At 40.0% G+C, this 27,988-nt stretch overlaps 1 protein-coding gene across 2 annotated transcripts in view; it reads right to left on the bottom strand.

Annotated features, from left to right (window-relative positions):
* Nucleotides 1-561: 561 nt before the first annotated feature.
* ARMC3 (armadillo repeat containing 3) overlaps nucleotides 562-27,988 on the bottom strand; it is a 92,998-nt gene continuing 65,571 nt past the window's right edge. Inside the window, exons 11-18 of one of the 2 annotated variants that reach the window (XM_082616815.1) lie at nucleotides 26,606-26,742; nucleotides 25,610-25,778; nucleotides 23,125-23,222; nucleotides 22,324-22,425; nucleotides 21,814-21,909; nucleotides 7,426-7,626; nucleotides 5,437-5,599; nucleotides 562-1,454 (exon numbers count right to left, since the gene is read on the bottom strand). In XM_082616815.1, the coding sequence (XP_082472941.1) occupies nucleotides 1,245-1,454; nucleotides 5,437-5,599; nucleotides 7,426-7,626; nucleotides 21,814-21,909; nucleotides 22,324-22,425; nucleotides 23,125-23,222; nucleotides 25,610-25,778; nucleotides 26,606-26,742 (1,176 nt within the window). In that variant the 3' untranslated portion in view covers nucleotides 562-1,244. Of the gene's footprint in view, nucleotides 1,455-5,436; nucleotides 5,600-7,425; nucleotides 7,627-21,813; nucleotides 21,922-22,323; nucleotides 22,426-23,124; nucleotides 23,223-25,609; nucleotides 25,779-26,605; nucleotides 26,743-27,988 lie in introns of both variants that reach the window. The other variant, XM_082616814.1, reaches the window with a different exon arrangement.

The raw sequence follows: 27,988 nt of genomic DNA on the forward strand, positions 1-27,988 counted from the left end.
CATGGACTGCGTTTTGAATTCTAAGCTTATTCCTGGCCTTGTCAAACTTTCTTCCCTACACTTATGCCTGTTTTTCATTTATTTTTATCTTGTTATATCTTATGTATCTTTTTAATCCACTTTGAATGCTTTCTGGATCAAGAGAGACTTGGAAATGCTTAGACAGATATGTATCCTATAATCTGTGCTCTCTTCATGAAACTGGGTGATAAATATAATTACCACACCATTTGATGTAAGGAACCTTATTTTGAAATAAAGAATTACACATTCTTTGAAATTACACATTGGTTCATACAGAATAATCTTCACTTTAATTTCTAAAATCAAACTCACTTTTGAAAACCTTCTAGCAAAATGATTAGACGGGTCAACTTTAGACTTAAACCCTGGCTAAGAAAATGTATACTTCATGAGATTCATTTTCTCTTGCCATTTGAAATGGGTGCTTGCTCCCCATTTTGTGCTCAATACTGAAAACACAATTCCTCAGCAAAGATTTACTTTATACTTACATTTCAAAATTTTCCAGAAAAGAACTTTTAAGTCATGTAAATTTGAAGTCATATTTTTGTGACCCAGCATTCAAATGTGCAAAAAGCATATCTGAATTGTTTTTAACTGAAGGTATGTTTCCAAGTCAATATAGACAAGTGCAGTGTATGGAAATAGTTTTTAGAAATATTTTTAGTCCAGTGAAGTATACTAAACAGTGTTCTTAATGATAAATTTGGGAAAATATGAACAAAAAATTTTAGAAAGGAATTTGTGATACTAAAATAGATCTACAAATATTCAAAATATCAATAATCTTACTTTATGGGAGTGAGACAAGGCGACTGAAGGCACAAAAAAACATGGACTTGATTTAACCAAGTCTTCCTGGAGCATCCGGAACATGAAGAATGACAGTCATAGGGCACCGTCCTGGGAACAGTAGCTGGGTGCTTCTACACATGATCCCCAAAGGGCAGAGATGCTCCTTAGGAAACAGCGGGCTGGATTAATTTCGAGAATAATAAGCTTTACACAAGTGTAATCTGATCTCATCAGACTGAATGCTTGCCAAAAGCCTGAACTCAGAAGCACAACCAAGTCCAATCCTAGTGACCTCATTTCTGCACAGGGAGAGCATTTCTAATATTTTTATTTAAAGAAATATTGATAAAATCTACCGGTGAACTTCACAGAAAGCGTATATAATGAATTTCTTGTTTGAACACCTTTTGTGTTCATTTGGAAGTTTAGAGAAATCTGTAAAGATCTGCCTCTCGGCTTCTTAACTTTATCAGTGCCCCTGGATGGAACATGAGGTCAACTATGTAAGTTTCCAGGGGAGGGAGAGCCCCAGTCACCCCCTTTTGGGATTCATTCATCAGCTTGACTTCATTCCAGGCTCTGCCATACTCCCCGCGAACCAGAGAGCAGCCGATGCCAATTCTGTCAGCCAGAGCCTGTGGGGAGAAAACACGAGATCAACCAAGAGTGAGGAGGGGGAGGGGCGGAGAAAAAGCCTTGGTTGAAAGACCCACCTTGGTCCAAGGTGAAATATACACTCTTGGAGAACAACAACAACGAAGTGCTTAGAAAGGAGGCTGGAAAAAAGGTGGGGTGTTGTGATAGGAGTTGGTAAAATGTGATAAGTTCCCCTGTTGCTCAAGATTCTGTGGACTCAAAATCTCTGTGTAGGTCCTGCTGGGAAGGGACATTTTTCAGGCAGTTGCGCTGCATCGTATCAGCACAAGATTGATAACGTAATTGGAGAAAAGCTGTTCCACGGGCTTTCAGCTCTAGTGCGTCTATCAATCTTTCCACGCTCCTGGGCTGCTCCTTGGGTGTGATACGCAGTGGGATGGAATGGCAGGACTGGAGTGGCGGGGACCTGTTTCTAGCCCATTGGTTCTGTGTGGTGTAGACAGGTGTTTTGGAGCCGGAGGGGCAGAACTGTGAGCGGTTGGGCCTTCTTGGGCCGCCTGATGCCCTGTCCTCAGGGGTTGCATATGTTCCTCGGAAGCTGTCTCTTCAATTTGTCCTGATTTTAAAGGCACTTTTTAAATAATCTGGAAACTTCCTAGCCACGTCATTAGTGGATAAGAGAGCTGGCTTGTGGGACCTCAGTTCCCAGACCAGGGATTGAACCCAGGGCTCCAGCAGTGAACATGCCAAGTCCTAGCCACTGGACCGCCAGGGAGTGCCCAGAGTCTGAGTTCTTGACCTCAGCTGAGTTGAATCTGGAAGTATCTATTTTCTTTGTGAAGTAGGAAACAAAGCTTAGGGAAGAAGGCAGATGTGGGGCACAGCTGCTGAGGAAAACAGGAAAAGCCCGTGGCCAAGAGCTGGAAAAGACGGCCAGGCAGCACGTGCATCCACCACCTTGGACCCTGAATTGGCTGTGGCACGTCCCACCGTCGCGTTCTGCAGCCCGAGAGTCACTGTGGGACGGGCATGCAGTCAGATTGGCCCAGTGTGGGCAGGCAGGGCGGAGGGGCGGAGGGACTGGGGCCCGCAGACGAGGGAAGTCAGTGAGCAGGTTGCATGGTCTGTGGACAGTTTATCTAGGCTTCCACGGAGAAAAGGAGCTGGAAGAAAACGGGAAGATGAAGAGTATATGTAGGGGCAGTGAACGCTTTGGGAGGAATGGAAGGATAACACGTTCTACCGGTGAGTGTTGGTGTTCAGGATTCAGTGGTAGGCAAGACCTGGATGATTAACTGCATGACTCAGGTGAGGTGTGAGGGTAATGAATTCAGTCTGCTGTAACGTTATGAACTGAAATGTTTCCCCTTGAGATTCCTGTTTTCTTTCTGAAGGTGGGTCCCTTAAGAGGCAGTCATGAGGGTGAAGCCCCCATGATGGGAATTGTGCCCTTATTAGAGGAGGAAGGGCCCTCCCCCTACTCTGAAATACAAGGATACGGTACGAAAGCGGCAACTGCCGACCAAGAAGTGGGCCCTCACCAGACACTGAATCTCCTGGCACCTTGATCTTGGACTTCTCAGCCTCCAGAACTGTGAGCAATAACTGTTATTGTTTAAGCCACCCCATGTGTGGTACTTGGTTATAGTGGCCTGAGAAGACTAACGCAGTGCCTACAAGACACACAAGGGCAGCTAGCTACAGGGTAAACAGACAGATAGACCTGGAATCAGGAGCGGCTTGTGGGACAGAGGAAATGATCTAGAAACCTGAGACATGTAAGTCGTATTTAAGGTGATGTAGGAGGATGCCCTCACCAAACAAAGTACGTAAAGGGAGAAAAGAGAAGAGCTGGGACAGAACCTTGAGTTCTGGGTCAGGACCCCAACATTTAAGACAAGGGTGGAGGAAAAGAGGTCTCCAAAGGAGACAGAGATGAAGTGGCAAGAGAGGACAGAAGTTACTAAAGGAAGTGGTGTTAAAGAAAGAGAAGGATCAGTGACAAATTCTTTCACGTATCAAGCAAGACAGAAAACAGATCACTGTGATCCTTCTTGGGAGGGAACAAGGGCCAGACTGCAGGGAGTTGGGGATGAAACTGAGGTCAAGGAGTGACTAGGAGTTGAGATGACTCAGAATTTAGACCGGGAATGAGAATTATCTTCAGATAGAAGCAGTATGGTAGGTTTTGGCTCAGATAGGCATGGGTTCAAATTCCAGCTGTATCTCTGGTTGTCCTTGGGTAAATTCCTTCTCTAAGTATCAATTTTCTTATCTTTAAAACAAAGGTAGTAATTTCAACATTTGGCATATTTGAGACTCTTCACAATTATGTTTATTAAGTGCCTGGCACATAAGCTCAAAATGATGGTGGTCATGGTGATAGGCGCTTATAGGAGTAGTTGTAGATATAATGAGAAAAGATTTACGTTTTCTCTTTAAATGTTTTGGACTTAAGTTTAGATTTTAAAGGTAAAACAGCTAGTAGAGAGAAAGAGATTTAAGATGGGAGAGAAGAATTGATAGAGCAAGAAATCCAAGGAACTAAGAAAGACTGGCATTTGGATTATAAACAGAATTGTCTTGGAACTGGAGGTAAGATGCAATGAGGTTTATAGGTGTTCAGGAGAGGTTAGGAAGTTTATACATTTAAGTCTATGGCTCTGAAACAATTTCCTCAGCTCCTGTTATACTCCAGACACTGGATACAATGGAGGAAAAAAAAAAGATCACCCCCTCCCTTAAACCTGATCCTGCCCCAGTGTCCACATCTCTGTGAATGATGCCATCATTTCCAGTTACCCTGCCCAAATCCTGGAAATCATTTTCTTCTTCTCATGCCGTTTCTCACACCACCGCTAGGCAGTCAACAACTCCTTTCAGTTTTATCTCTTACATCTCCTGCCAAACTCACCTCTCGTTCACAGCCTCCACCATGGCTTTAGTATCGGGCTCCAGTGACCTTCCAGTCGGTCTTCCCGTCTCCAGTCTTTCCCCCGTTCTAGTTCATTCCCCATTCTGTTGCCTGAGTGGTCTTTCAAAATCACTTTCCCCTTAACTTTTAGTGGTTACTCACAGATTTTAAGATCAAGTACAAACTCACATGGTGCTTTACTGTCTGGTGCTTTAGCCTTATCCAACCCCTCCCCACTTTTCTGGATCCAGACCAACTACCCTACATCCCTCAAATGGACCACTGACTCTCATACCTGTTATTTTAAATAAAATATTTGTATTGTTTAGAACACCTTTGTCTTCCTTCTTTACCTGCTGAAATCCTATGTAGCCTCTAATTCTGAGGCCACATATCACTTCCTCCCTTGAAACTTTCCCTGACGTCACCTGAGAACCTGCAAGTCTGGCTTAAGTCCCCCTTGAATGCAGAGACTGTCACTTTATTTATTTTTTTTTTAAAATGTTTTTATATTAATTAATTAATTTATTTATTTTTGGCTGCGTTGGGTCTTCATAGTGGTGCGCGGGCTTCTCACTGCGGTGGCTTCTCTTGTTGCAGAGCACGGGCTCTGGGTGCATGGGCTTCAGTAGTTGTGGTGCGTGGGCTTCAATAGTTGTGGCACTTGGGCTCAGTAGTTGTGGCTCGCGGGCTCTAGAGCGCAGGCTCGGTAGTTGTGGCACACAGGCTTAGTTGCTCTGGGGCATGTGGGATCTTCCCGGACCAGGGCTCGAACCCGTGTCCTCTGCATTGGCAGGCAGATTCTTAACCACTGCGCCACCAGGGAAGTCCCAAGACTGTCACTTTAGTATCCATATATTCCCAGACCTTGGAAGAGGCCCTGGCCTAGAGTAGGTGTGTGATAAATGTTGAATGAATATGTTTCCAATAGTCTGGTGAATATACGTGTGTGTATGTATATACACATACATATATATGCCAAATATAAGTACATCTAAATGACAGGATTAATATCATCCAGTTAATTGTTAGCAACTGGCTCACTCCACAATGATAAAGACAAAACATTTTTACCTAGTGGGAAATGAGCAAAACATCTTAAATACCTTGAAAAGCAAAGCTCGATGGTAGAAGATTCCTTTTTTGATCAGTCCAATTGGTACAACATTGGATTTAAGTTGAAACTTTAGTTCACTTATATGAAGTTCCCAGCTGAAATCATGTAGTTTTTCTTTTGGAATTTTACCGCCCATTTTTTCTGCCACGTACCTGTGTCAATTACAGTGAGATTGAATCAATCAAGTTTAATATCTCACTTTGGATGCTTTGAGTATAAATATCTCTGTAATTATACTTGTAAAAGATACTTTCCCTCTGATTTTTGTTTGCTTTACTTTAAAAAATGTATTTACTATAAGTTAACATTATGTTTACTATATTTAAACTATCTTACATAAACTGAAATTCTAACATTTCATTCAGCAGGAAGAAAGAAATGAATGCTAATTTCCCCAATATTTATAGCAAGATACAAATCAATATCACACTACATTTGTATCAACACAGTTTTTAAATGTTATCTTACTCTTGGGAAGTATTTTCAAATGTTTGAATCTGAAATCCAAGGCATTGTCCTGACATGTGGTCCTTCTTTTAAGGAATTTAAACTCAGAGACAAAGACAAACATACAGGACCATTGTGAACCCTGAGGTTCACAAATCTTTTCAAGTTTTATCATCTTTTTCTTTTAAATTTTATCATTTTTTTTTAAATTTAGAGAAAGACATGGCATTTATGTAACACTGAGGTTAGAGGAGAGAGGAAGAGGCAAAAAGGGAAAAATTACTAACAGTTAGGCGAGGAGGTGAGGTGCGGGGGTGTACTTTGCCTGTGAGTTTCTCCTAAGATTAGGCTCTCACTGAAGATGTCAGTAAGCACACCTGCAAAAATCCTCTGTCACCTGAGGCTGCTACATCATGGAGTAAAGGCAGGATTGCCCATTGTAAAGAAATAATTTCCTCTTGCTGTACATGGAACCAAGTGAAGAAGAACAATGGTGAAAACCAAGAGAAAGGATTAGGCAGAAAACTGACTCTCAGTGCCAGCCAGGTGTCCTGTAACAGCCTCTAGGAGCCAAAGGCATGGGGACACATCTCTGTATCGCTCTCTTGGTGTGGGTTCAGGTTAAAAAAACAATTATTTGGGAATGATGAAAACTATTTCTGATAGGAAGAAAGCATGAGGAAATTTGACAAGTGTTGAAGTGAGCTAAGTCAGAGTTCTGCTTGAGTCATCATTTCTGAAGGACACCAAGGAAAACTTCGGTAGCCAAAAACGCTCCCTTCCAGAGTCGCCTGACAAGAAGTCAGTGATCTGGCGGCTGTGTTTCTTGCAGTTGTCACATCCAGGTTTGGTGCCTGCAATTCACTTCTATTTGGAGAAGGTACAAGCCCCCACGGAGATTGCAGCTGTTGCACAAGCCAGGAGCTCACGACTGTCTGGTGTCAGTCACGAAGGCGAGCCTCCATTTCTAGAGATTTCCTGTCAGTCATAAAGTTAGGTTCTCAGCCTTCTTTTAGCGGAATCAGATTAAATGCTCTCATTTAGGAGGCGACCTCACTGGCTTATACAGCATGCCGAACCATCTCTTAGCATACCCACAGTCCCACTTTGGAGCAACGTGAAACACAAAATATCAGACATATAACATAAAAATAAGGGATGGCTATTTGTATTAGAAAACAACTTGTGAGTTTACAAATAATTCAAAATAGGATTCCTTCATTCATAACTTCTTTAGGATCACCCTGAAAGATGCTTTTCCTGGTTTAGCTGGAGAATATGACCTAGGCATTTTTCTTGAAGTAATTTCCAGCTCCTAGCTCTGATTCTTGGCAGACATATGATCTAAAATAGAAATGGAGGATTTATTTCCAATTCATTGTGTTTCTGCTTCAGAGTCAGAGGCAGGGTGCTATACAAGTTCGGTTTTATTATGGTGTAGTTGTTTGAAAATTGGCTAAAAAGTGCAAATCAGTAACATCAAAAACATTTTTCAGAAATTGAAAATGTGTATGTATATATAGACACTTACTTTGCCAGAACCTCAATCTGTTCCTTTATACTGGTGATGGGAAGTATGGATCTGGTCACTTCATACACATAAACACGGAAGTCAGGATCGGAGGGAGGGAGCCATTCTTTTTCAGGGCTTCCTTCTCCAGTCGGTTCCGGTGCTACTGCAACCTCTTCGTCCTCCTCCACGTTTTCCCCTTCTGTTCCTCCTCTGCCTTTCCTTAGAGAGTAAACACTCAACATCACAGAGCGAATGAGCACTGACTGTACTCTGAGTTGGTCTGAAGAGCATCGCAGGAATACAGTAGTTTATATATACCTCAACAACAATACCCTACAGAGTTTTCAAAGTTTCCATGACAATCATAGAGCTTTATAGTCTCTAGATTTTGCCGCAGAAATTATTTTTCAAGAGATTACTACGTGACTGATACATATTATAAAAAGCATTGCTTTTCTGTACCATTGCTTATCAAGAGACTTGGTACATTGTCGGTATGTAATAAATAGTTATGGAATTGGGAAAAAATAGGTTGCCTCCTCAGAGAGTCTAGGCCAGTCTTATTATATCATCTCGTGCTTCAGTTGAGACCTTCTGCAAGAACAACTTGGATCCCACTTTTAAGAACAATTATCCAAAACATGGAAAAAGACAAAAACAAAATAAGGATGGCATGGAATTTCCATGTCATGCAGGGGCAAAGACTCATGCAAAGTTTATCTAGGGAAACGTATTTAGTTCTGTACTTAGGGAAAATAGAATGTACTTAGTAAACAGTAAAGATACTCTTTAATTAAAAGATACTCTTTTTTTTTTTTTTTGCAGTATGTGGGCCTCTCACTGTTGTGGCCTCTCCCATTGCGGAGCACAGGCTCCGGACGCGCAGGCTCAACGGCCATGGCTCACGGGGCCAGCCGCTCCGCGGCATGTGGGATCCTCCCAGACCGGGGCACGAACCCGTGTCCCCTGCATCGGCAGGCGGACTCTCAACCACTGCGCCACCAGGGAAGCCCCTAAAAGATACTCTTAATGAAAAGTTCCAGACTTAGAGAAGTTACTACTTAACATACAGATTTTTGTTTAGTAGAGGTGCAAATTATTTCTGTTCCATGGAAAAGATACTCCCAAAGGTTAAAATCTTTTTCTAACATTCCTTAATTAAATTGGATATAAATGCATATATTCTCAAATGATCTTTGAACCAGTATTAATATCTTACTAATTCTCTCATGAGTGGAACAAAACAGTGACAGGGGTTCTCATTCCAGGTAACAGGGAGTAAGCACACTTCACCCTGTGTCTCCTACTGAATACAGTCATAAAACCTGGACAGGGTGCATGCAATAGCTATTTGAAAACTCTGAAAAATAATTCACAACAGGAAGATCAGAGAAGACTGACATTTGAATGACTTCAGAACTGACAGTGAGCTTATATTTTAATTTTCCTCCAATATTCTCCAAGCTGAACTAAACATAGCCCCAAGTCTGGAAGTGGGCATCAGCACAAAGAGAGCCCAAGGAGAAGCCTGATTGAGAAACAGGAAAGAGAGACAATGGAGGAAAACCCTTTTTAAAATTTTTTTTTCTTATTTTTATCCATTATCTTGTATCCCATCTTCTAAGGAAGCTTGTGACGGTGGTGGCAGCGGTGACATTAAGGTCCCTAAGAGTCTAAAACTGCCTTATACTTGCTCAGTCCTCCTGCTGTTTGGCTGTGGACATGGATGCAGTCATGGCAAGAGTGTAGCAGCACAGGGTAGATAAAGGTTTTTTTGGCTTGAGGACCAAAAGGGAAGCTCCAAGGAACCAAAAAAGACAAGGGAGATCATGGAGAGGGAGGAGCTCAGGAAAGCAACCCTATAAAATGGTTTATATATTCCTAGGCTTACTTCCAAGCTGTGTGTGCATAGTTCTGATCCTAAACGGCACGTACATAGATTTTGAAGATGGAACTATGGTATAAATTACCGCCCAAGTCCCATACTGGACACTATTTTGCACACATGCAGGGCTGATCCAAATAGCACCGCAAAGCCTTTGAAAATGGGACTAATGGTGGAATAACAACCCACAAAACACTGGTTGAAATTTGAAGACTGAAAGCATCTGGGCCAATTGACTGCTAAAACACACACACAAAAGAAACATTCTTCTTAGAATAAGTGTAAGACCCATAAATAAGAACTGAAGGACTCATAACATAATATCACAATCTATATAATTACTCAACATATGAAGAACCAGAAAAATCTCACCTCGTATGGGAAAAGACAATCAAAACATATCAGTGCTGAGATGACTCAGCTGTAAACTGTTCAAACAAGTAGGTCAAACACTCTTGAAATGACTAGGGAGTTAGAAAGTCTTAGAAAGAAATAGAAGATAAAAAACTAGAATTTGCAGCTGAAAAATACAATAACCAAAACTTAAAAAACACAATTTCCTGAATAGGTTTAATAGCAGAATGGAGATAACAGAAGAAACAATCTATGAACTTGAAGATAAATCAATAAAAATGATCCAATCTGGACAACAAAAGATTGAAAAAGCAACTGGCAGAGTCTCAGGGACTTGTGGTGCAATAAAAAAGAGCTAATATTGGTGTCATCATAGACTCAGAAGAAGAGGAGAAAGAATGAAGCACAGAAAAAAAAAATTGAATAAATTAGGGCTGAAATGGTTTCCTCAATTTGGTTAAAGACATAAATCTACATAGTCTAGAATTTCACAGACTTCCCTGGTGGCACAGTGGTTTAGAATCTGCCTGATGCAGGGGACACAGATTCGAGCCCTGGTCCGGGAAGATCCCACATGCCACGGAGCAACTAAGCCCGTGCACCACAACTACTGAGCCTGCACTCTAGGGCCCTTGAGCCACAACTACTGAGCCCGTGTGCCACAACTACTGAAGCCCGCATGCCTAGAGCCCATGCTCTGCAACAACAGAAGCCACCGCAAGGAGAAGCCCACGCACTGCAACAAAGACTAGCCCCTGCTCACTGCAACTAGAGAAAGCCAACGTGCAGTAACCAAGACCCCTCACAGCCAAAAATAAATAAATAAATAAATAAATAAATAATTTTTAAAAAAGAAAAAGAATTTCAGTGAATGTCAATAAGGTACACCCAAAGAAATCCACTCCAGACACGTTGAAATCAAACTGTTGAAAACTAAAGACAAAGCAGATGACGTGATTGCCTATGTAGAAAATCCCAAGGAATCTACTGAAAAAACTCCCAGAACTAAGAATTGAGTTCATCAAGATCTGAAGATATAAGAACAACATACAAAATCAATTATGTTTCTATATAGTTACAATGAACAGGTGGAAACCAAAGTTAAAAACCAAAAAAAAAATTTGGAGCACTTACAATTATGCCAAGAAAATTAAATCCTTAGGTATAAACTTCTAAAAAGCATGTGCAGGATTTGTGTGCTGAATATTAAAAAGTGCTGTCAAAAGCAATCAAAGAAGGCCTAAATACATGATGAGACATCCTGTGTCCATAGATTTAAAGATGCAACATATTAAAGATGTAATTCTCCCCAAATGATCTCTAGGTTTAATGTAATTCCTATCAAAATCCAAGCAAAGTTTTTTTGTAGAATAGAATATCTTATTCTAAGATTTATATGGAAAGGCACAGGTGCTAGAATAGCTAAATCAAACTTGACAAAGAAGAATAAAGTGGGAAGAATCACTTTGCTTGATATCAAATCTTACCGTGTAGCTACAGTAATCCAGATGGAATGATACTGGTGGAGGGACAGACACACAGATTAATGTAACAGAACAGAAGACCCAGACCCACACAAATATGCTCAACTATTTTTAACAAAGGTGCAAAAGCAATTCAGTGGAAGAAGTATAGACTTTTCAACAAATGGTGCTGAGCAGTTAGACATGAATGATCCTTGTGGTGATAGAACTATTGATTATCTTAACATGAACCTACCCATGTGAGAAAATTGTATAGAAGTTAATACACACAAAAACACACACATGTAGGAGTAAAACTGGGGGAACCTGAATAAAATCATTGGATTGTATTCATCATTATCCTGGTTGTGATATTGTACTATAGTTTTGAAAATGTTATCACTGGGGGAAACTGGGTTAGGGGTATATGGGCTCACTCTGTTATTTCTTACAATAGCGTGTGAATTTACAATTATATCATAATCTTTTCAATTAAAAAATCCATTGACCATGCTTCTGTCATCTATTATTGGACTCTATTCTGTTCATTCATGTCCCGGTCTATCCCTTCATCAATACCAAACTATTTTGGTTACTGTTGCTTTACAGTAAGTCATAAAATCAGGTAGAATGATTCAATTTTATTCTTTTTCAAAATGATTTTTCACTATTATAATTTATTTACCTTTCCATAAAAGTTTTAGAATGAGCATATCTCTATCTACCAAAAATGCTGCTGGAATTTTGATAGAATTGTATCAAATCTAGATCAACTCAGGGAAAACTGACATTTTCACTATGTTGAGTTTTCCAACACATGAACACGGTATATCTCTTCACATATTTAGTGATTCTTTGATTTCCTTTGTGTTTTACAGTTCTCAATATAAAAGTTCTACACATGTTTTGTTGCATTTTCTCTTTCACTTTAATTTCATATTTCATTTTTCAGCCCTATTAAAATGGTATTAAAAGTTTTTGGTTTTCAGTTTTTCATTGCTGGTATATAAAAATATAATTGATTTTTCTGTATTGAACTTATATCCTGACATGTTGCTAAACTCACCTATTAGTTCTAGGAGTTTTTTTGTTTTTAAGTGGATTCCTTAAGGATTTTCTATTTAGACAATCATGTTGTCTGCAAATAGGAACAGTTTTTCTCTCCTCACTTGTCCTGTTCATGATCTTTGCAGGAAAGCAACCAGTCTTTCACCATTAAGTATGGTGTAATTTTTTTTTTTTTTTTTTTTTTTGCGGTACATGGGCCTCTCACTGTTGTGGCCTCTCCCATTGCAGAGCACAGGCTCCGGATGCGCAGGCTCAGTGGCCATGGCTCACGGGCCCAGCCGCTCCACGGCATGTGGGATCTTCCCAGACCGGGGCACGAACGGGTGTCCCCTGCACCGGCAGGCGGACTCTCAACCACTGCGCCACCAGGGAAGCCCAAGTATGGTGTAATTTTTGTGGATGACTTTTATCAGGTTGAGGAAGTTCCCTTATATTCCTATTTTGCTGACAATTTTATTTTTTATCATGAATAGATGCTGAATTTTGTCAACTGATTTTCTGCATCAATTAATATGATTATGTGCTTTTTCTTCTTTATACTGTTAATATGGATTACATTGATTTATTTTCAAATATTGAACCAGCCTTGCATTCCTGGGATAAACTCCTCTGAGATGAATTATTTATTCTCTTTATATATTGCTTTGATGTGCTAATATTTCAGAAAGGTTTTATTTTCATCTATGTTCATGATGGATTTTGAGCTGTAATTTTCTTTTCTTATAATGTCCTTGTCTGGTATTGACATTAGGATAATACTGGTATCATAACATGAGTTGGGAAACATTCTCTTTTCTATTTTCTGGAAAAGATTGTTTAGAGTTGGTGTTAATTCTTGAAATATTTGGCAGAACTCACTAATGAAATCATCTGGGTCAGGAGATTTCTCTTTTGGAAGGGTTTTATGAAATCAACTTCTTTAATAGTTAAATGATGATTTTGGCATCTGTTCCATCTTTGGTGAGTTTGGATAGTTTGAAGTTTTTGATGAATTGGTCCATTTCATCTAAGGTGCTGAATTAAAGTTCTCATAGTACTGTTGACATAGTTATTGACATTTTTAAAGAACCAGCTTTTGATTTCATTGACTTTCTCTGCTGTTTTTGTTTTAAATTTCATTGATTTCTGTTTTTATTATTTTCTTCCTTTTAATTGTATTAGGTTTATTTTTCTAGATTCTTGAGGTTAGATTTTTTTTTTTTTTTTTTTTTGCGGTATGCGGGCCTCTCACTGCCGTGGCCTCCCCCGTTGCGGAGCACAGGCTCCGGACGCGCAGGCCCAGCGGCCATGGCTCACGGGCCCAGCCGCTCCGCGGCATATGGGATCCTCCCAGACCGGGGCACGAACCCGTATCCCCTGCATCGGCAGGCGGACTCTCAACCACTGCGCCACCAGGGAGGCCCGAGGTTAGATTATTGATTTATGACCTCTCTATCTAATACATTTTAGTAAAATAAATCTCCCTCTCAGCATTGCTTTGGCTGCATCCCACAAATTTTGAAAGTTGTATTTTCATTTTCATTCAGTTCTTTGTATATTTTAAGTCCTTTGAGGCTTCCTTTTGTCCCAGAGATTATTTAGAAGTATATCTTTCAATTTCCATTTGCTTAAAGATTTTCTTCTTGTCTTTCTGTCATTAATTTCTAGTTTGATTCTATTATGGTCAGAGAACATAATCTGTATGATTTCAATTATTTTAAATTTGCTGAAGCTTGTTTTATGACCCAGGGTATTGTAAATGTTCCAAATGCAGCTGAAAAAATGTGTATTCTGTTGCTGGTGATGGAATGTTCCATAATATGTCAATTAAATCCTATTTATTTCTGGTGTTGTTCAACTCGTTTATATCCTTGCTGATTTTAGGTCAAGTAGTTCTATCAGTTGCTCAGAGGGGCATGTTGAAGTCCTCAACTATAATTTTGGATTTTTCTATTTCTCCTTTCTGCTCTATCAGTTTTTGCCTCATGTATTTTGAGGCTCTGTTGTTTGGTGCATATACATTGGATCATTATGTCTTCTTCACAGATAGATTCATTTTATCATATGTAATGTCCCTCTTTGTCTCTAGAATTTTTCTTTGCTCTGAAGTCTACCTTAATACATATTTAAAAAGCCATTCCTGTTTTTTTAAAAATTAATGTTTCCATGGTATCTTCTTCCATCCTTTCATTTTCAACCCACCTATATTGATACATTTGAGTTTCTTTAAACAGCATGTAGTTGAATCATAACTTTTTAATCCACTCTGCCAATCTCTGCCTTTTGATTGGCTCTTTTCCTTTTTCTTTTCTTGCCTTCCTGTGGGTTACTTGAACATTTTTTATTTATCCATCTGGATTTATTTACATTGCTTTTGAGTGTAGCTCTTTGTATTAGTTTGTAGTGGTTACTCTAGGTATTATAATATACATATATTGCTTATCACAGTCTGCTGGTATCCACGTTTCACCACTTTGAGGGAAATATGGAAACCTCACACCCATGGAGGTCTCTTTACTGCCTCCACTTTTAAATACCATCGTCTTGAGTATCAGATGTTTTTATAATTTTTGTTTCAATCATCAAATATGATGTATAAAGCTCATGAGGAAATAGTCTATTGTATATACCCATATTTTAGCTCTTCCTTCTTTCTTCCTGATCCTTCCAGATTCTTTCATTATTTTCTTTTCATTGGAAGAACTTCCTTAAGCTAGCCAATCTGTAAGGGTAGGCCAGCTAGCAATAAATTGTTTTCCCTCATCTGGGAATGTCTTTATTTCTCCCTCTTTATTGCTGAAGGATAGATTCATCAGATAGAGAACACATGGTTGATTCTTTTAGCAGTTGAAAAATGGTGTGCCATTTCCTTCTGGTCTGAGAGAAATCTACTGTCATTCAAATTGGTGTTTCCCTATAGGTAATTGGAATTTATACCTTTATGAAGTCTGGATCCCATGACTCAGGTGGGCTTTCTTGGGTGGAGCAATCTCTTATGAGAAGCATCCTATGCTGTGCTAGCAGAGAGACAGGGAGGACTAGGAAGTCTGTGTGTGACTTCTTTCAGCCTTTGCTTATGTGTATCTTTTGCCTGCTGATCTTGCATTGTATCTTTTGCTATAATAAATCTTGCTATATATTTGAAAGTCCCAAAATGGGACTAGGCTAGTGTAGGCAGGTAAATCTCCTAAATTATGTATTTACAAGTATGGAGCATTCTGTTCCACTAGCAGTAAATTAGGGGTGGGAATTATCTTTAAGTATTATTTGAAGCATGTTGTGGGAGGAGGATCAACTAAAGTCCATTTGAGTTTTCCCTTTAATTTAAAGAAAAAAATACAAAAATAATCCAATCAGCTGCTATTGGAGAATTACACAAAACTCTATAATCATAACAAATACTAAAAAAAGTTTTATATTTTATAATCCAATATTCTATTTACTACAGCCAAGGAAAGAATCTAATCATGCATTAAATGCACTAACCATATATTGTGATAAAATCTCCAAGCAAAAATTACTACTTTCCAGCTATATCATCTTAACCCTTTTCCTTTTTTGTAAGATAAATAAACTGAACATCTTAACATGCATAGTCAGATGTTAGTAAATTAGGAACTAATGCTGGGAAGGTCAATTAGAATGGCAAGAAAGCATAAATAGGTTTACCTGTTTTCTAAAATTACAGGGTAGCTTTGTAAGATTGGAGATCTCGACCCTGTGATTACTCAGAGCCACCTATGAAACAAAGCAGGTGTAGTTCTCCCTGAGCATGCTGCCTGAAGTGAGAAGAATCATTTGGTGTGAGAAGATGACGTCCAGTACCCTGGGCTAAGCGCATCAGAGAGGGAGATCTGACTGAGTGATTAAAAAGAGATAATTTATGGGAACCCCTGAATTGTAATTTCCTGCTGCTATAAATAGAAGTATTTCACTTGGACTTCTTTCCCATGAAGGCTGCCAAGTGGTGTAAATAAGGGCTTCAGTACTTAAATGAATTTCATTTCTACATAAACATGGAAACAAGAGCTTGGAAATTACAAAATTAACTCCTGTAAAATTAATCTCCAGAAAGAACATCAATTTATGATTAAAGATATAAGAAATTCTAGCTTTCTTGCAGAAACTTTAGCAAAACTACCTCAGAGAACAGAGATTTACTGTGAGAACCCAAAACAATAAGGATATTTTCTATGTTCACAGGTGGATGAGTAGGCAGATAGGCAAGTAGAGAGATAATTGGCTCAGAATTGTGTATTGACATTATCAAAGTTTAATCACTTGCTCCTTCTTGATCCCATCAACTATTTTTAAAAATAAATTTATTTATTTATTTATCTATCTATCTATCTATTTATTTATTTATTTATTTATGGCTGCATTGGTTCTTTGTTCCTGTGCATGGGCTTTCTCTAGTTATGGTGAGCGGGGGCTACTCTTCGTTGTGGTGCACGGGCTTCTCATTGCGGTGGCTTCTCTTTGTTGTGGAGCATGGGCTCTAGGCCCGTGGGCTTCAGTAGTTGTGGCTCACAGGCTCTGGAGTGCAGTCTCAGTAGTTGTGGCACACGGGCTTAGTTGCTTCACGGCATGTGGGATCTTCCCGGACCAGGGCTCAAACCCACGTCCCCTGCATTGGCAGGCAGATTCTTAACCACTGCGCCACCGGGGAAGTGCCAACTATTTGAATATATAAATTATAGAGCAGAGCTGGTGGGAGAGATGTAAGTCATGAATCCAGCCCACTTGTGGTTTCAATTTAGGTGAGAAGATTTTGGTATGTGAAAAATAATCACAATACCATGTAGCATTCAGTAAATTCCACAAGGAATAAAAATTAGAAACTCAAGCAGTTCAACACTGAACAAAATCTATTCCAGTTAGGTGTCCTGTTCTACCCAATCTATTCCAAAACGATGAGAAGGGAGTATTGCACAAAGTGGAGATATGATTTATTCTGGTCTTAGGAAGGCACATCGTGTGTGTGTGTGTGTGTGTGTGTGTGTGTGTGTGTGGTGTGTGTGTGTGTGTGTGTGTGTGTCTGTAGTTTATTTTGTTTGTTCCACTAGGATGTAAGTTCTATTAGGGCAGAGGTATTTGTTCACTGCTATACTTCCAATACTAGAATAATTCCTGGCATCTAAGTGCTCAGTAAATATTTGTTGAATGAATGAATAAATTCAAGAAAAGAAGGTCGGAAGGTATTTAAATGTTACCAAGAGACAATATGTGTTTTTGGAAGACTTTTGAAGTCAAGTTTTAAGGGAAGGGGAAAAAAAAAAGGTAAGGTATGGGTAAAAAGAGGGTTTGAGAGAAATTCTTTTATTTTTTAAATTTTAATTAAATTTTTAAATTGTGTATAATATGTAACATTATATTGGTTTCAGGTGTACACCACAATGATTCGATATTTCTATACATTGTGAAAGGATCACCAGAGTAAGTCTAGTTACCATCCATCACCATACAAAGTGAACTTTTAGGATTCACTCTCTTGGCAACATTTAAATATGCTCTATATTATTGACTATATAGTCACCATGCTGTACATCACATTCCCATGACTTTATTTTATAACTGGAAGTTTGACCTCTTGACCCCCTTTACCCATTTCGCCCACTCAACCCCCCTTCCCTCTGGCAACCACCATTCTGTTCTCTTTATCTATGATTTTTGTTTTGTTTGTTCATTTGTTTTGTTTTTTAGATTCCACGTATAAGTGAAATTGTACAATATTTGTCTTTCTCTGTCTGATACTTTGCTTAGCATAATTCCTTCAAGGTCCATCCATGTTGTCTCAGATGGCAAGATTTCATTCTTCTTTATGGCTGGTGGTATTCTATCGTATACATATACCACTTCTTCTTTATCCAGTCATCCATTGATGGACACTTAGGTTGTTTCCATATCTTAGCTGTGTTAAATAATGCTGCAGTGAACGTGGGGGTGTAGAAAATTTTCAAATTAGTGCCTTCATTTTCATCAGATAAATACCCAGAGGGGGAATTGCTGGATCATTTTAATTTTTTGAGGAACCTCCATACTGTTTTCCATAAAGCCTGCACCAATTTACATTCCCATCGACAGTGCACGAGGGTTCTCTTTTCTCCACATGCTGGCCAACACTTGCTATCTCTTGTCTTCCTGATAGCCAATCTACCAGGTGTGAGGTGATATCTCATTGTGGTAGTGATTTACATTTCCCTGATGATTAGTGATGTTGAGCATCTTTTTATGTGCCTGTTAGCCATCTGCATGTCTTTTTTTGAAAAAACGTCTATTCAGATCCTCTGCCCTTTAAAAATTAGATTGCTTTGCTTTGCTACTGAGTTTTATGAATTCTTATATTTTGGATATTAACCTTTTATTGGATATATGATTTGCAAATACTTTCTCCCATTCAGTAGGTTGTCTTTTCATTTTGTTGGTGGTTTCCTTTGCTGTGCAGAAGCTTTTTAGTTTGATGTAGTCCCAGTTATTTATTTTTTGCTTTTGTTGTCTTTGCTTTTGGAGTCAGATCCAAAAATTGATTGCCAAGACTGAAGTAAACAACTTATCATCTAAGTTTTCTTCTAGGAGTTTTATGGCTTCAGGTCTCACATTTTGAGTTAATTTTTGTTTATGGTATAAGATAGTGGCCTAGTTTCATTCTTATGCATGTGGCTGTCCAGTTTTCTGAGGAAAATCATTTTAAAAACAAAAATGTTTTAGGAAGTCATTGTGATGGGATCAAGATGACCTAAGTAGCAGAAATGTTAAAGTATATGTTGTAAAGATCTAAAAGTCTCCAAAGATGAACAGACTGGAAGGATATGTATTTCATATCCTCCTATTTGGGGACAGAAAAACACACTTCTAAGTGTGTGTAATAAACTCATGTGCAATCAACTTAAATATTTATGAAAACTAGACTGAATAAAAAATATGGTATAGATAGAACTTGTAATTCCTTTCACGAATGGGTATAGTAAATGTTTATTGTAAGGAGAATGGTCTTTACAAGGAAAAGCTTTAGAGAGCATTACACATGTTGGTTTCTGTGAAGCCTAGGGAAGTATCAAGAAGGTGTCTGGATAAACAAAATATAAATTAATCACCTCTCCTTTGACTGCTGTGCCATAAAAGAAAGTGCAATTAAAACCTTCAAAAACAGAAATAAGATGGTGGCTCGTCACCTAATGAGAGCCTCTTGCTCAATAATTTTAATTTACATGGTGTATGGTAATAATATTCATCAGGAAAAAGACAGAAGTCCGCACTTTCACTTTCCTTGTCTGGTACCTCACACACAGTTGACTGACTTGTCTCCTATCTCTCCTCTCCCTTTCAAAAATTCAGCCACTTTGTGGTTCTAGATGTCTCATTATTCTTTGTCAGTATTGCTCAGTATCTTTTTTGTCAACATTAAACATTCTCCATGACATTTTCAGATGAGTAGAGTTAAAAATATTTTACTCTATGTCCGGGGGTCTTTAACAGTCACAAGACAAGAAAGGTTGACCAAAAGATAAACGACAACGAGATTATGACCAATCTATCCCCCAGTGGACCAAGGGCTAAGAAGGGGAAAGAGCCTGGACACACTGATCACTTAAATAAGCCAGGTGGATTCTTCCCCAGGAAGCTGAGGAGTTCAGGAGACCACAGGGTGACACCTGCCTCAGAGCCAGCCTTGTCCTGTCAAGCATGTGAAGATAAGATGGTCTCCCCCACAAATATGCTCAAGAGACGCAGATTGTACTTGATTATTGTTGGGCTTTAGAACTGAAAGACTGCCTTGGAATTGGGCCCAGATTTGGTCCCATGGCAAGTCAAAGTCACATATAAGCTACAGTTATGGGTGAAGCGGCAACCAAAAGAAAGTCAAGGAAGGTAACAAAGCAATTGTAAACAGACACTGTGCAGGTGGAGAGAGAAAAAGAGGGAGAGAGACAAGCAGACTAACGGTTTATCTACTTTACTCCCAGCTCATGTCGTGCGCTGGATTCTGGGGATTCTTCTGCATCCCTGCAAGGCTGGAGTGGGTGTGGGCTCCCTGCAACTGTTTCATCCAATAGTACTAACATTTGTTGAATGTTGTTTACTCTGGGCCAGGCCCTGCTCTAAGCCCTTTTCATTCATTAACTTATTTAATCTTCTCAAGACACTGTGAGGAACAGACCACAGTTTTTTTGTTTGTTTTTTGTTTGTTTTTTTTTGTGGTACGCGGGCCTCTCACTGTTGTGGCTTCTCCCGTTGCGGAGCACAGGCTCTGGTCGCGCAGGCTCAGCGGCCAGGGCTCACGGGATCAGCCGCTCCGCGGCATGTGGGATCCTCCCGGACTGAGGCACGAACCTGTGTCCCCTGCATCGGCAGGCGGACTCTCAACCACTGCGCCACCAGGGAAGCCCCAGACTACAGTTTTGTTTTGTTTTGTTTTGTTTTGCATTTTACTGATAAGTGAACTCAGCCAAAGAGAAGCTAACCTATTTGCTCAAGAGACACAGTTTATAAGTGTGGATCTTGTTGAAAATAACCTTTTTCTGCATAAAGTTGAGATTTCTATTCTCTTGAATAAACACAAATGCCTTATGTATCCCAGCCAAGCACTGTGCTAAATGCTGGGGATGAAAAGAGAAATTATTCGAGTCAGAACATGTTCTTGTCCTCAGGGCACTCTCAGTCCAGGGGAGGAGAAACGAGAGAAGCCAAGTGAGGAGAGAAAGGGAAGGGAAGCGGTGAGGAGGGGCGGGAGGGCAGAAAGGATGAGGGATGATCAGAAGCAGAGATCAGAACAGTGAGCAACAGAGACTGACAGGAGAAAATAAAGTCAGAAATCGAAAGTACACAGCTCTGAGGTCTGGGGAGGAGGGCAGACCACTCCTTAGGAGACCTCAGGAGACAGTCTCGGTTTAGATGCTCAATTGTATACATGTGTGCCAAATAGCCTCCAGCACCCCAGTGTTTTTCAAGGGCTTAAGTCAACAATAATTGACGGGTCATGGAGCGGGGCAGGAGGTCTGAGTGGTTTTTTGAAGAATCCAGGAAAGTGCTGACAAGAGAAAGACTATGTTTAAAAATATGTAAACATGTAGACAGTGTTTTAAAATATGCCAGGCCTAAAAAGCGTGGAACCACATTATAATGGTTCCATCCAAATTCAGAATGTGGTCCTGTTTCCCTTTCCTCTTCTCGTTGCTTCCTGAAGGGTCAGGGGTTTCCGTGGGCAAGATGGGGAGGGGACGTGGAAGCAAGAGGCAGGGAAGAGGGAAGGCTTACATTGCAGCCAGCGCTGCTCATCAGCTGCGAAGGAGCCACCAGGGGAGGGCAGAAAAGTTCAGTTTAAGTTGATTCCTACACATGGTTTGACTTTTAAAGGGCTGACTGGAGACTGCTGTTTCCGTTGTTGTCTCTGACTTATAGTGACTGTAGGACTTTACAGTGAGCATCTCACCCAGAGGCAGGAGAAGAAATTCCCTCTGGGTGAGTTTTAAAGAGACAACAAGAGACACAAATAAAGGTAATTTAAATTATACTTCATGAGTCCTGTTTAGTCCTACATCTGATTCCATAAGAAGAGCTTCCTAGTTAAAAGCCACCCCTCCCTTTCACCAACTCTGTGGGTAATTAAAACTTGACAGGATTACAGTTAGGAGAAGAAGACAGTAAGGAGGTTTCTACCTGGATCCTTTCTCTTCAGTGGCGCTTTTGCTAAGAGCAGTATTGCTTCCCGAAGTAGGTTCTGATTCCTCTTCGGTGGGAGATCCAAATCCAGCACTAAAATGATAACTGTTTTCTCTTGTCATTTGAAAAAAACCACAACCGATTTCAATCATACAGAAAATAACAATGCACTACATTTGCAAGGCATGTTATAATTTATAAGGCATTTTCACTTCCATCGTATGTTTTGATTCCAGTCACCGAGAAGAAGCAGGGCACCAGGCATTATTCCGTCTACAGATACGGACACAGAGCCTGGTCATGGACACTGCGTCAGGGGCTCAGGGGCTCACTCTGGGTTCACAGAAGACAGAATGTCAAACCAGGTTTCCTGGCTTTCATCCTGAAATTGTGCGACTGTGAGAAGAATAAAATTTAAGTTGCCAAAACCTAAAATCTGAATTTCTTTTTTACTCCCAAATTAAGGGAGAGAATTATTTGAGTGTAGACAAAACATCATTTTCTTACTTGGTCTTTTCTTTACTTGCTCTCCTTAAAGAAGATGAAGAAGAAATACTTCGTCCATAACCAACGTCTGATGAGTTATCTTCTGTAGATGGAGTTGGAGAACTAAAATTTTACATATTTGAAATTATGTACAAATTAAAATAATTTGTCAATATTGACTTTGTCCTACAAAATAGACTTTTTTCTGAAAAATCATATTTAGAGCTGACTTTTAACAGTGACACATTATTTTAAAAGCAAAAAGGAGAGGTTAAAATAAGATAAAATGAATATTATAAAGCTTTTCATGAGCTAGAACTGGAAATAGTTTTATAAAATGTGTCACATAAAATGTATTATATAGATAATATAGGAATACAAGACCATTTTAATGGCTGTTGAAGCTTTCATTTTTAGCTCTACTATTTTCTCCTTATTTTATTAAAAATATTGGGCAGCAGTGGTATTCCTGGATTTAGTTCTGGAGATTTATAAACATAATTCATCTTGGTTTGCTCCTATCTGTTTATACTTTCTTCAGTTACTTCATGTTACCAGAAGGGTAAGAAGCCCTGATTGCAGAAATACCCATGGAATTGACTGGTAACATGGAGTCGAAGGAAAAACCACAGTGGTGACTATTCTGTGTTCTTTATTATGTCAGGCTATGAGGTTATGGACCAGTGTTTACTTTCATGGTGGTGCTAGATACAGGAAGTAAGAAAAGACACCATACTGGGAACATTTATGTATTCACGTGATGATGGACAAACAAAAAAAATTATGTGCTTCCCCTCATTCCTCCTCCCCGCAAAGACTCACACATCAGATTTACTGTTAACTAAGAGTATAGCACGTTGGTCACTTGGTTCTTGTAAGCAGAGATCCTTCAAAGGCAAAAGTTTGGTGCCAGGATTTATCTGTAGATAATTTAAGAATTGAAAAGTAATATCTGCATGCATTATATATTTTTTAATGAATACTGATAGAATAGGTTCTTAACTGTTTGAGGTATCTAATTTCACACACACACACTTAAAAATAGGAAACTGAAGCTTGTGGATATCTTGCCTTTGGGCAGGATACACCCTCCAATTCCCCCTCCCCCGCCTCCCCCAGTCTCTGTAACTTGATACTCAACTGTTTCATACCATAATTATCAGCTTGGCCCTGGAAGTATTTGAGTTTGAAAATCTATCCATATACATAAGGAAGAGCTTATCGTCTGTAAGAGTAACTAATTACCAAACTGATCACTAAAAATGTTGTGAGGATAACTAACAACAAGCTAGACAAAGCCCTATACTAGCAATTTTATCAGCCTGGTGAAGAGGGTGAGACCAGATCACCCTGTGAGCTCTTTTTCCAATCAAGTAATAGATCCTTCTCTCATCCAAGATACTTTTCATGGTTCTTTTAAAGTAAGACAGAGCATGTCATTCTTCTGCCCAGAACCCTGATGTGTTTTCCCACTTCATTCAGAGTAAAGGCCCAAATCCTTCCAGTGGTCTACAAGACTTCCATGAGCTGCTTGCTCTTACCTGCTCTGATTTGGTCTGTTATTCCGCCCCTGGTTGACTCAGTTCTAGCTACACCGACTTTGCTGTTCCTTGAGTTTGCCAACCACATTTACTCACGGTTTCTGCACTAGCTCTTTCCTCCATCTAGAAAGCTCCTTCCCCACTATCCCCAAGGCTAAGAAGTCCTTCACCTCTTTCAGATTTTTTGCTCAGATATTACCCTTTCAGTGGGGCTACCTGACCACATCCACTCCAGTGTCCTCGGCCCCTTTATCCTCCTCCCCACCCACTGCAGCGATTATCATTTCTATCACGTGATAGAATGTATTGGTGAGATTTATTGTTTACTGTCTGTTTCCTCTCACTGGTATCATGGGAGTAGAGATCTTTGTCTCTTTTGTTCACTGACACATTTAAAGCCTGAAATATTAGAAACTTAATATTTAGAGTGAATCAGAGAGTTCTTCATAAGGACGTTGTCTCATTACGTTTTTTTAAAAAAAACTCATGAACAAGTATATTTTGTCACAGTTTTATCTGTTCCATGGCAACAGATAAGCGCTCTGGTAAGTGCTCTTTGGTTTTTTTTCTGCTCCTTTCCTCATTTTTCTTAAAGCGTCTTTGTGCTAATAATGTGGCACCTGTTCTTTTAAAATTACTCATCATTGAACGAGAGCAGTAATTTCTCGGTGGTTTGTGTGTATCTGTTATGGAGGGTATGGTGGTGGCAGTGGCTGGCAGAAGCAGAAGGAAGAGAAGACGTTTTAGGCTAACAGTTTTGGTTATTCAACGTGTCTCTAATTCTGTTACCACGATACAGTGTTTCCTGCAAATACGGCTTAGCTGTGATTCTTTTATGGCCCTGTCTCCTCCGCTTCTTTGAACCAAATTCGTCCAAGAGGGTTTCTGCTGCCAGCCCTGCTCACCCCGGTTCCTGAGGTTCTGCTCACCCACCCCCTTGCGAACCAAGCATATAGCTTTTTTGTATGTCTGAGTTCTCCATCCCCTCGGGAAGTATAGATTTCTGATGGTGCTTTCTGAGATCTGCTCCCACTCTTGTCCCTCTCTGTGCCTTTTTTCCCTTTTCATTCTTCCTCCTGTGTAACTTCTGCCTGATCCCAGGGACTTTTAAATATTTTTGAAGTCTGCAGATCATACCAATTTCCTACTTCTGCCTAAATTGGGATTTGTAGGTTTTTAAAAAAATTTTCCCCATTCTCCTTATTGCTTTTGGTTTCCAGAAGAAGCAGAACATGCTGACTTAGACAGTAATGTCAAAAAGCCCTCAAGACTCTAATGTTTAGCTTCCCATTTCTCTTAACATTAACACTGAATTACACTGTAAGTTGTTTTAAAATCGTAATCACAAACGCAGCTAAGTAAAATAATATTCTTCTACATTACATTTTAAAATTCAGTATTACAATTTGGTTAATTTCAATTAGATTACAATTAATAGAATAAAAACTTATACTTCTATTATTGACATTATCATTAACACTGAGCCCTAGAAGTAATATAAAAGCCGATTGCTTTATATCTCTCTGAAACCTGAGACTAGCAGCAGCAAACTAATTTAAGTTCAGGTCATCAGATTCTAGTTAAAACTGTACACAAATGCAAAATCTTATAGCCAGACAAAGTTTAAGGATGAAGTTCTGATTCCCAAGTTCCTGCCTATAAAAAATAAATTATGTTAGGCGGTTATAAAATTGCAACGTAATGGCATCACGATGCAAGAAGAACTGATCACACATACTAAAATACAAATTAGTGCTGCCACTTACCCGACCATAATCATAGACTCCATCAGTAATTATGTTACTTGATGACAAATAGCCAGTCTGGCTGTATTTCAGAGACAGGTTGTGGTTGAGCAATTTGTTACGAGCTGCCTCACTGAATTTATTTTTTCGACTTACTGATAGATTAATTTCTTCAAGGATATCTAAAGCCCTGTTAATAAAAGCAAAAAAGACATTATTTGCCTTATATAAGCAATCCAACAGTAAGTTCCCATTCATACACCTCACTAAGATCCTGAATGAAGGATTGAGATGGAAAAGTTAAAACCATTCCACCCTTTTAGGTAAACTAATCCTGACAGAGTTATGAAGACAAATCAGCCCTTTTTGAGAACATACATGCCATGTAGAAACTCATAATCAAACAGTTGAAAAGGACACTTTAGGAAGAAAAAGTTCTTCATTTAAAGCAAAATTAGTATCGGACTCCAATTTTTTCAGCTAACCAGGTGACATATACGAAGAACAAAAATGTGTAGAAACAGGGTAAATCTGTCTGTGGAACCTTGAAACCCTCTTGGCTGAGTTGCTAAAGGCAACTGACTCACAGGCTGTTGGTAAGGGAACCAACGTGGTGAGGTTGGTTAAAGGCGTCATTGTGGTGGAGCAGTTTGTGGGGGAGAAGACAGAGGTGGCGCTCATGGCTTGCCCGTTTTAATTTAGCCTTGAAAGCTGAGCCACAAATAGGATTGTGTTTAGCAAAGCAGAGGAAGGTGAAAGAGAAGCGTTTATCAGGATGAAAAAGTAGAAAAGGAAACATTGAAGATGATTTTGTGGAGGTGGCGGGGGAGATCTCTCGGGGGAGGAACGGGGAGGATCCCGCTTCTGCAGGCGGTCCCTTCAGAGGGACTGTGACCCGCAGAGCTTCTGAACGCCCTGCGGCCTGAGAGTGGGTGTGGAGACTCTGCTCGACCTTCCTCGGGCCTGAAGACTGTGTGTCCTTCATCTGAGCCAGACCCTCCAGACCGCTCCACTCACCCAAGCCTGCACAACTCAGCGGCCGTGGGCTCATCACTGGCACAGACCATTACGGCCCAGCTGGCGTGCCGTCGGACCTCGTCGTTCTTGGAACGCAGGAGCTCTACCAGCGGCTCCAGCCCACCTGAATTTCTCAACTAGAAATGGAAGCCAAAATTTTACACATTAAGAGTACAGAACATAAACATTCATGCTTAAAAAAAATCTCATTTTTTGATTGTTGAAAGGGTTTTGACTATGTAAAAACATTTTAGGATGTGTCCATGTTTAGGTTTATTAAATTCAGGGGGAAAGAATCCATTGCAAAAACCTTACAGACAGGAGCGCCGTGTTCTGTTCAAAGTCAAGAAGAGGCCGCAGTGAAGTAACTGAGGGAGGTCGTTGTGAGTTTACACGGGGTGGGTGCAGGGCAAAGAGCCTGTCCTCCCCCCTGTACAAGCGGGACGTCCCACGGTCGTTCACTCTGCTGCTCACCACTGCGTGTCCGTCTGGCCTGTGGAGGACAGAATCACGGACCCCCAGAGATGCCCTTGTCCCTGGGAGGGATTTGGTAGATGTGGTTAAGGATCTGGGGATAGGGAGATGGTCCTGGATTATCAGGTTGGCCCACCTTAATTACAGGGTCCTTACAAGAGGGAGATAAGAGTGTGAGAAGCAGAGAAAGGAGACTTGTAGAAACAGAGATTGCAGTAATCTGCTTTGAAGACAGAGGAAGGGGCACAGCCAAGGAATGCAGGTGGATGGTGAAAGCTAGAAAGGGCCCGGAAACAGATTTCTCCCTCAAGTCTCCAGAAGGATCACAGCTCTGTTGATATCCTGACTTTAACCCGTAAGACCCATTTTCAGACTTGTGACCTCCCAAACCGTGAGATAATAGATTTGTATTGCTTTAAGCCACTAAGTTGTGGTCATTTGTTTCAGCAGCAATAGGAAACGAACACAGTCTCCAAAGCTAGGCAGGAGTAACCAACAATGCAGGCTAGTGCCACCCGTGTCACTGGACAGTGCCATGATATCAGCAGTGTGGACGAAGCAATGCTGAAGCAGTTCACCAGAGGAGATCCATTTTGTTATCACTCATATTGCTTCAAGGAGTGACAAAGAGAAGAAAAAGAACAAGAAGAGAATCGGGGAGAACTACATTAATTACACTATTAAAAGAAATCACACATGTATAAAATTGTTCCAATCAGGGGAAAAAAAAAAAAGAAGATTTGACAGAGCTCTTGTCTCACTGTTTGAAATGTAATACCGTATTATCTGAGCCCGGAGGACAAAAAAGAATATTCTACAGGTCTCTCTGTGTAGTATCTGAAGACAGGAGCCCTTGTGAGATACGATCCACTTCCAATCATGTTCTTCTCAAACACAGGGACTCTAACG

This window comes from Mesoplodon mirus (assembly GCF_964341445.2).
Source record: "Mesoplodon mirus genome assembly, chromosome: 4".
Classification (NCBI taxonomy): Eukaryota; Metazoa; Chordata; class Mammalia; order Artiodactyla; family Ziphiidae; genus Mesoplodon; species Mesoplodon mirus.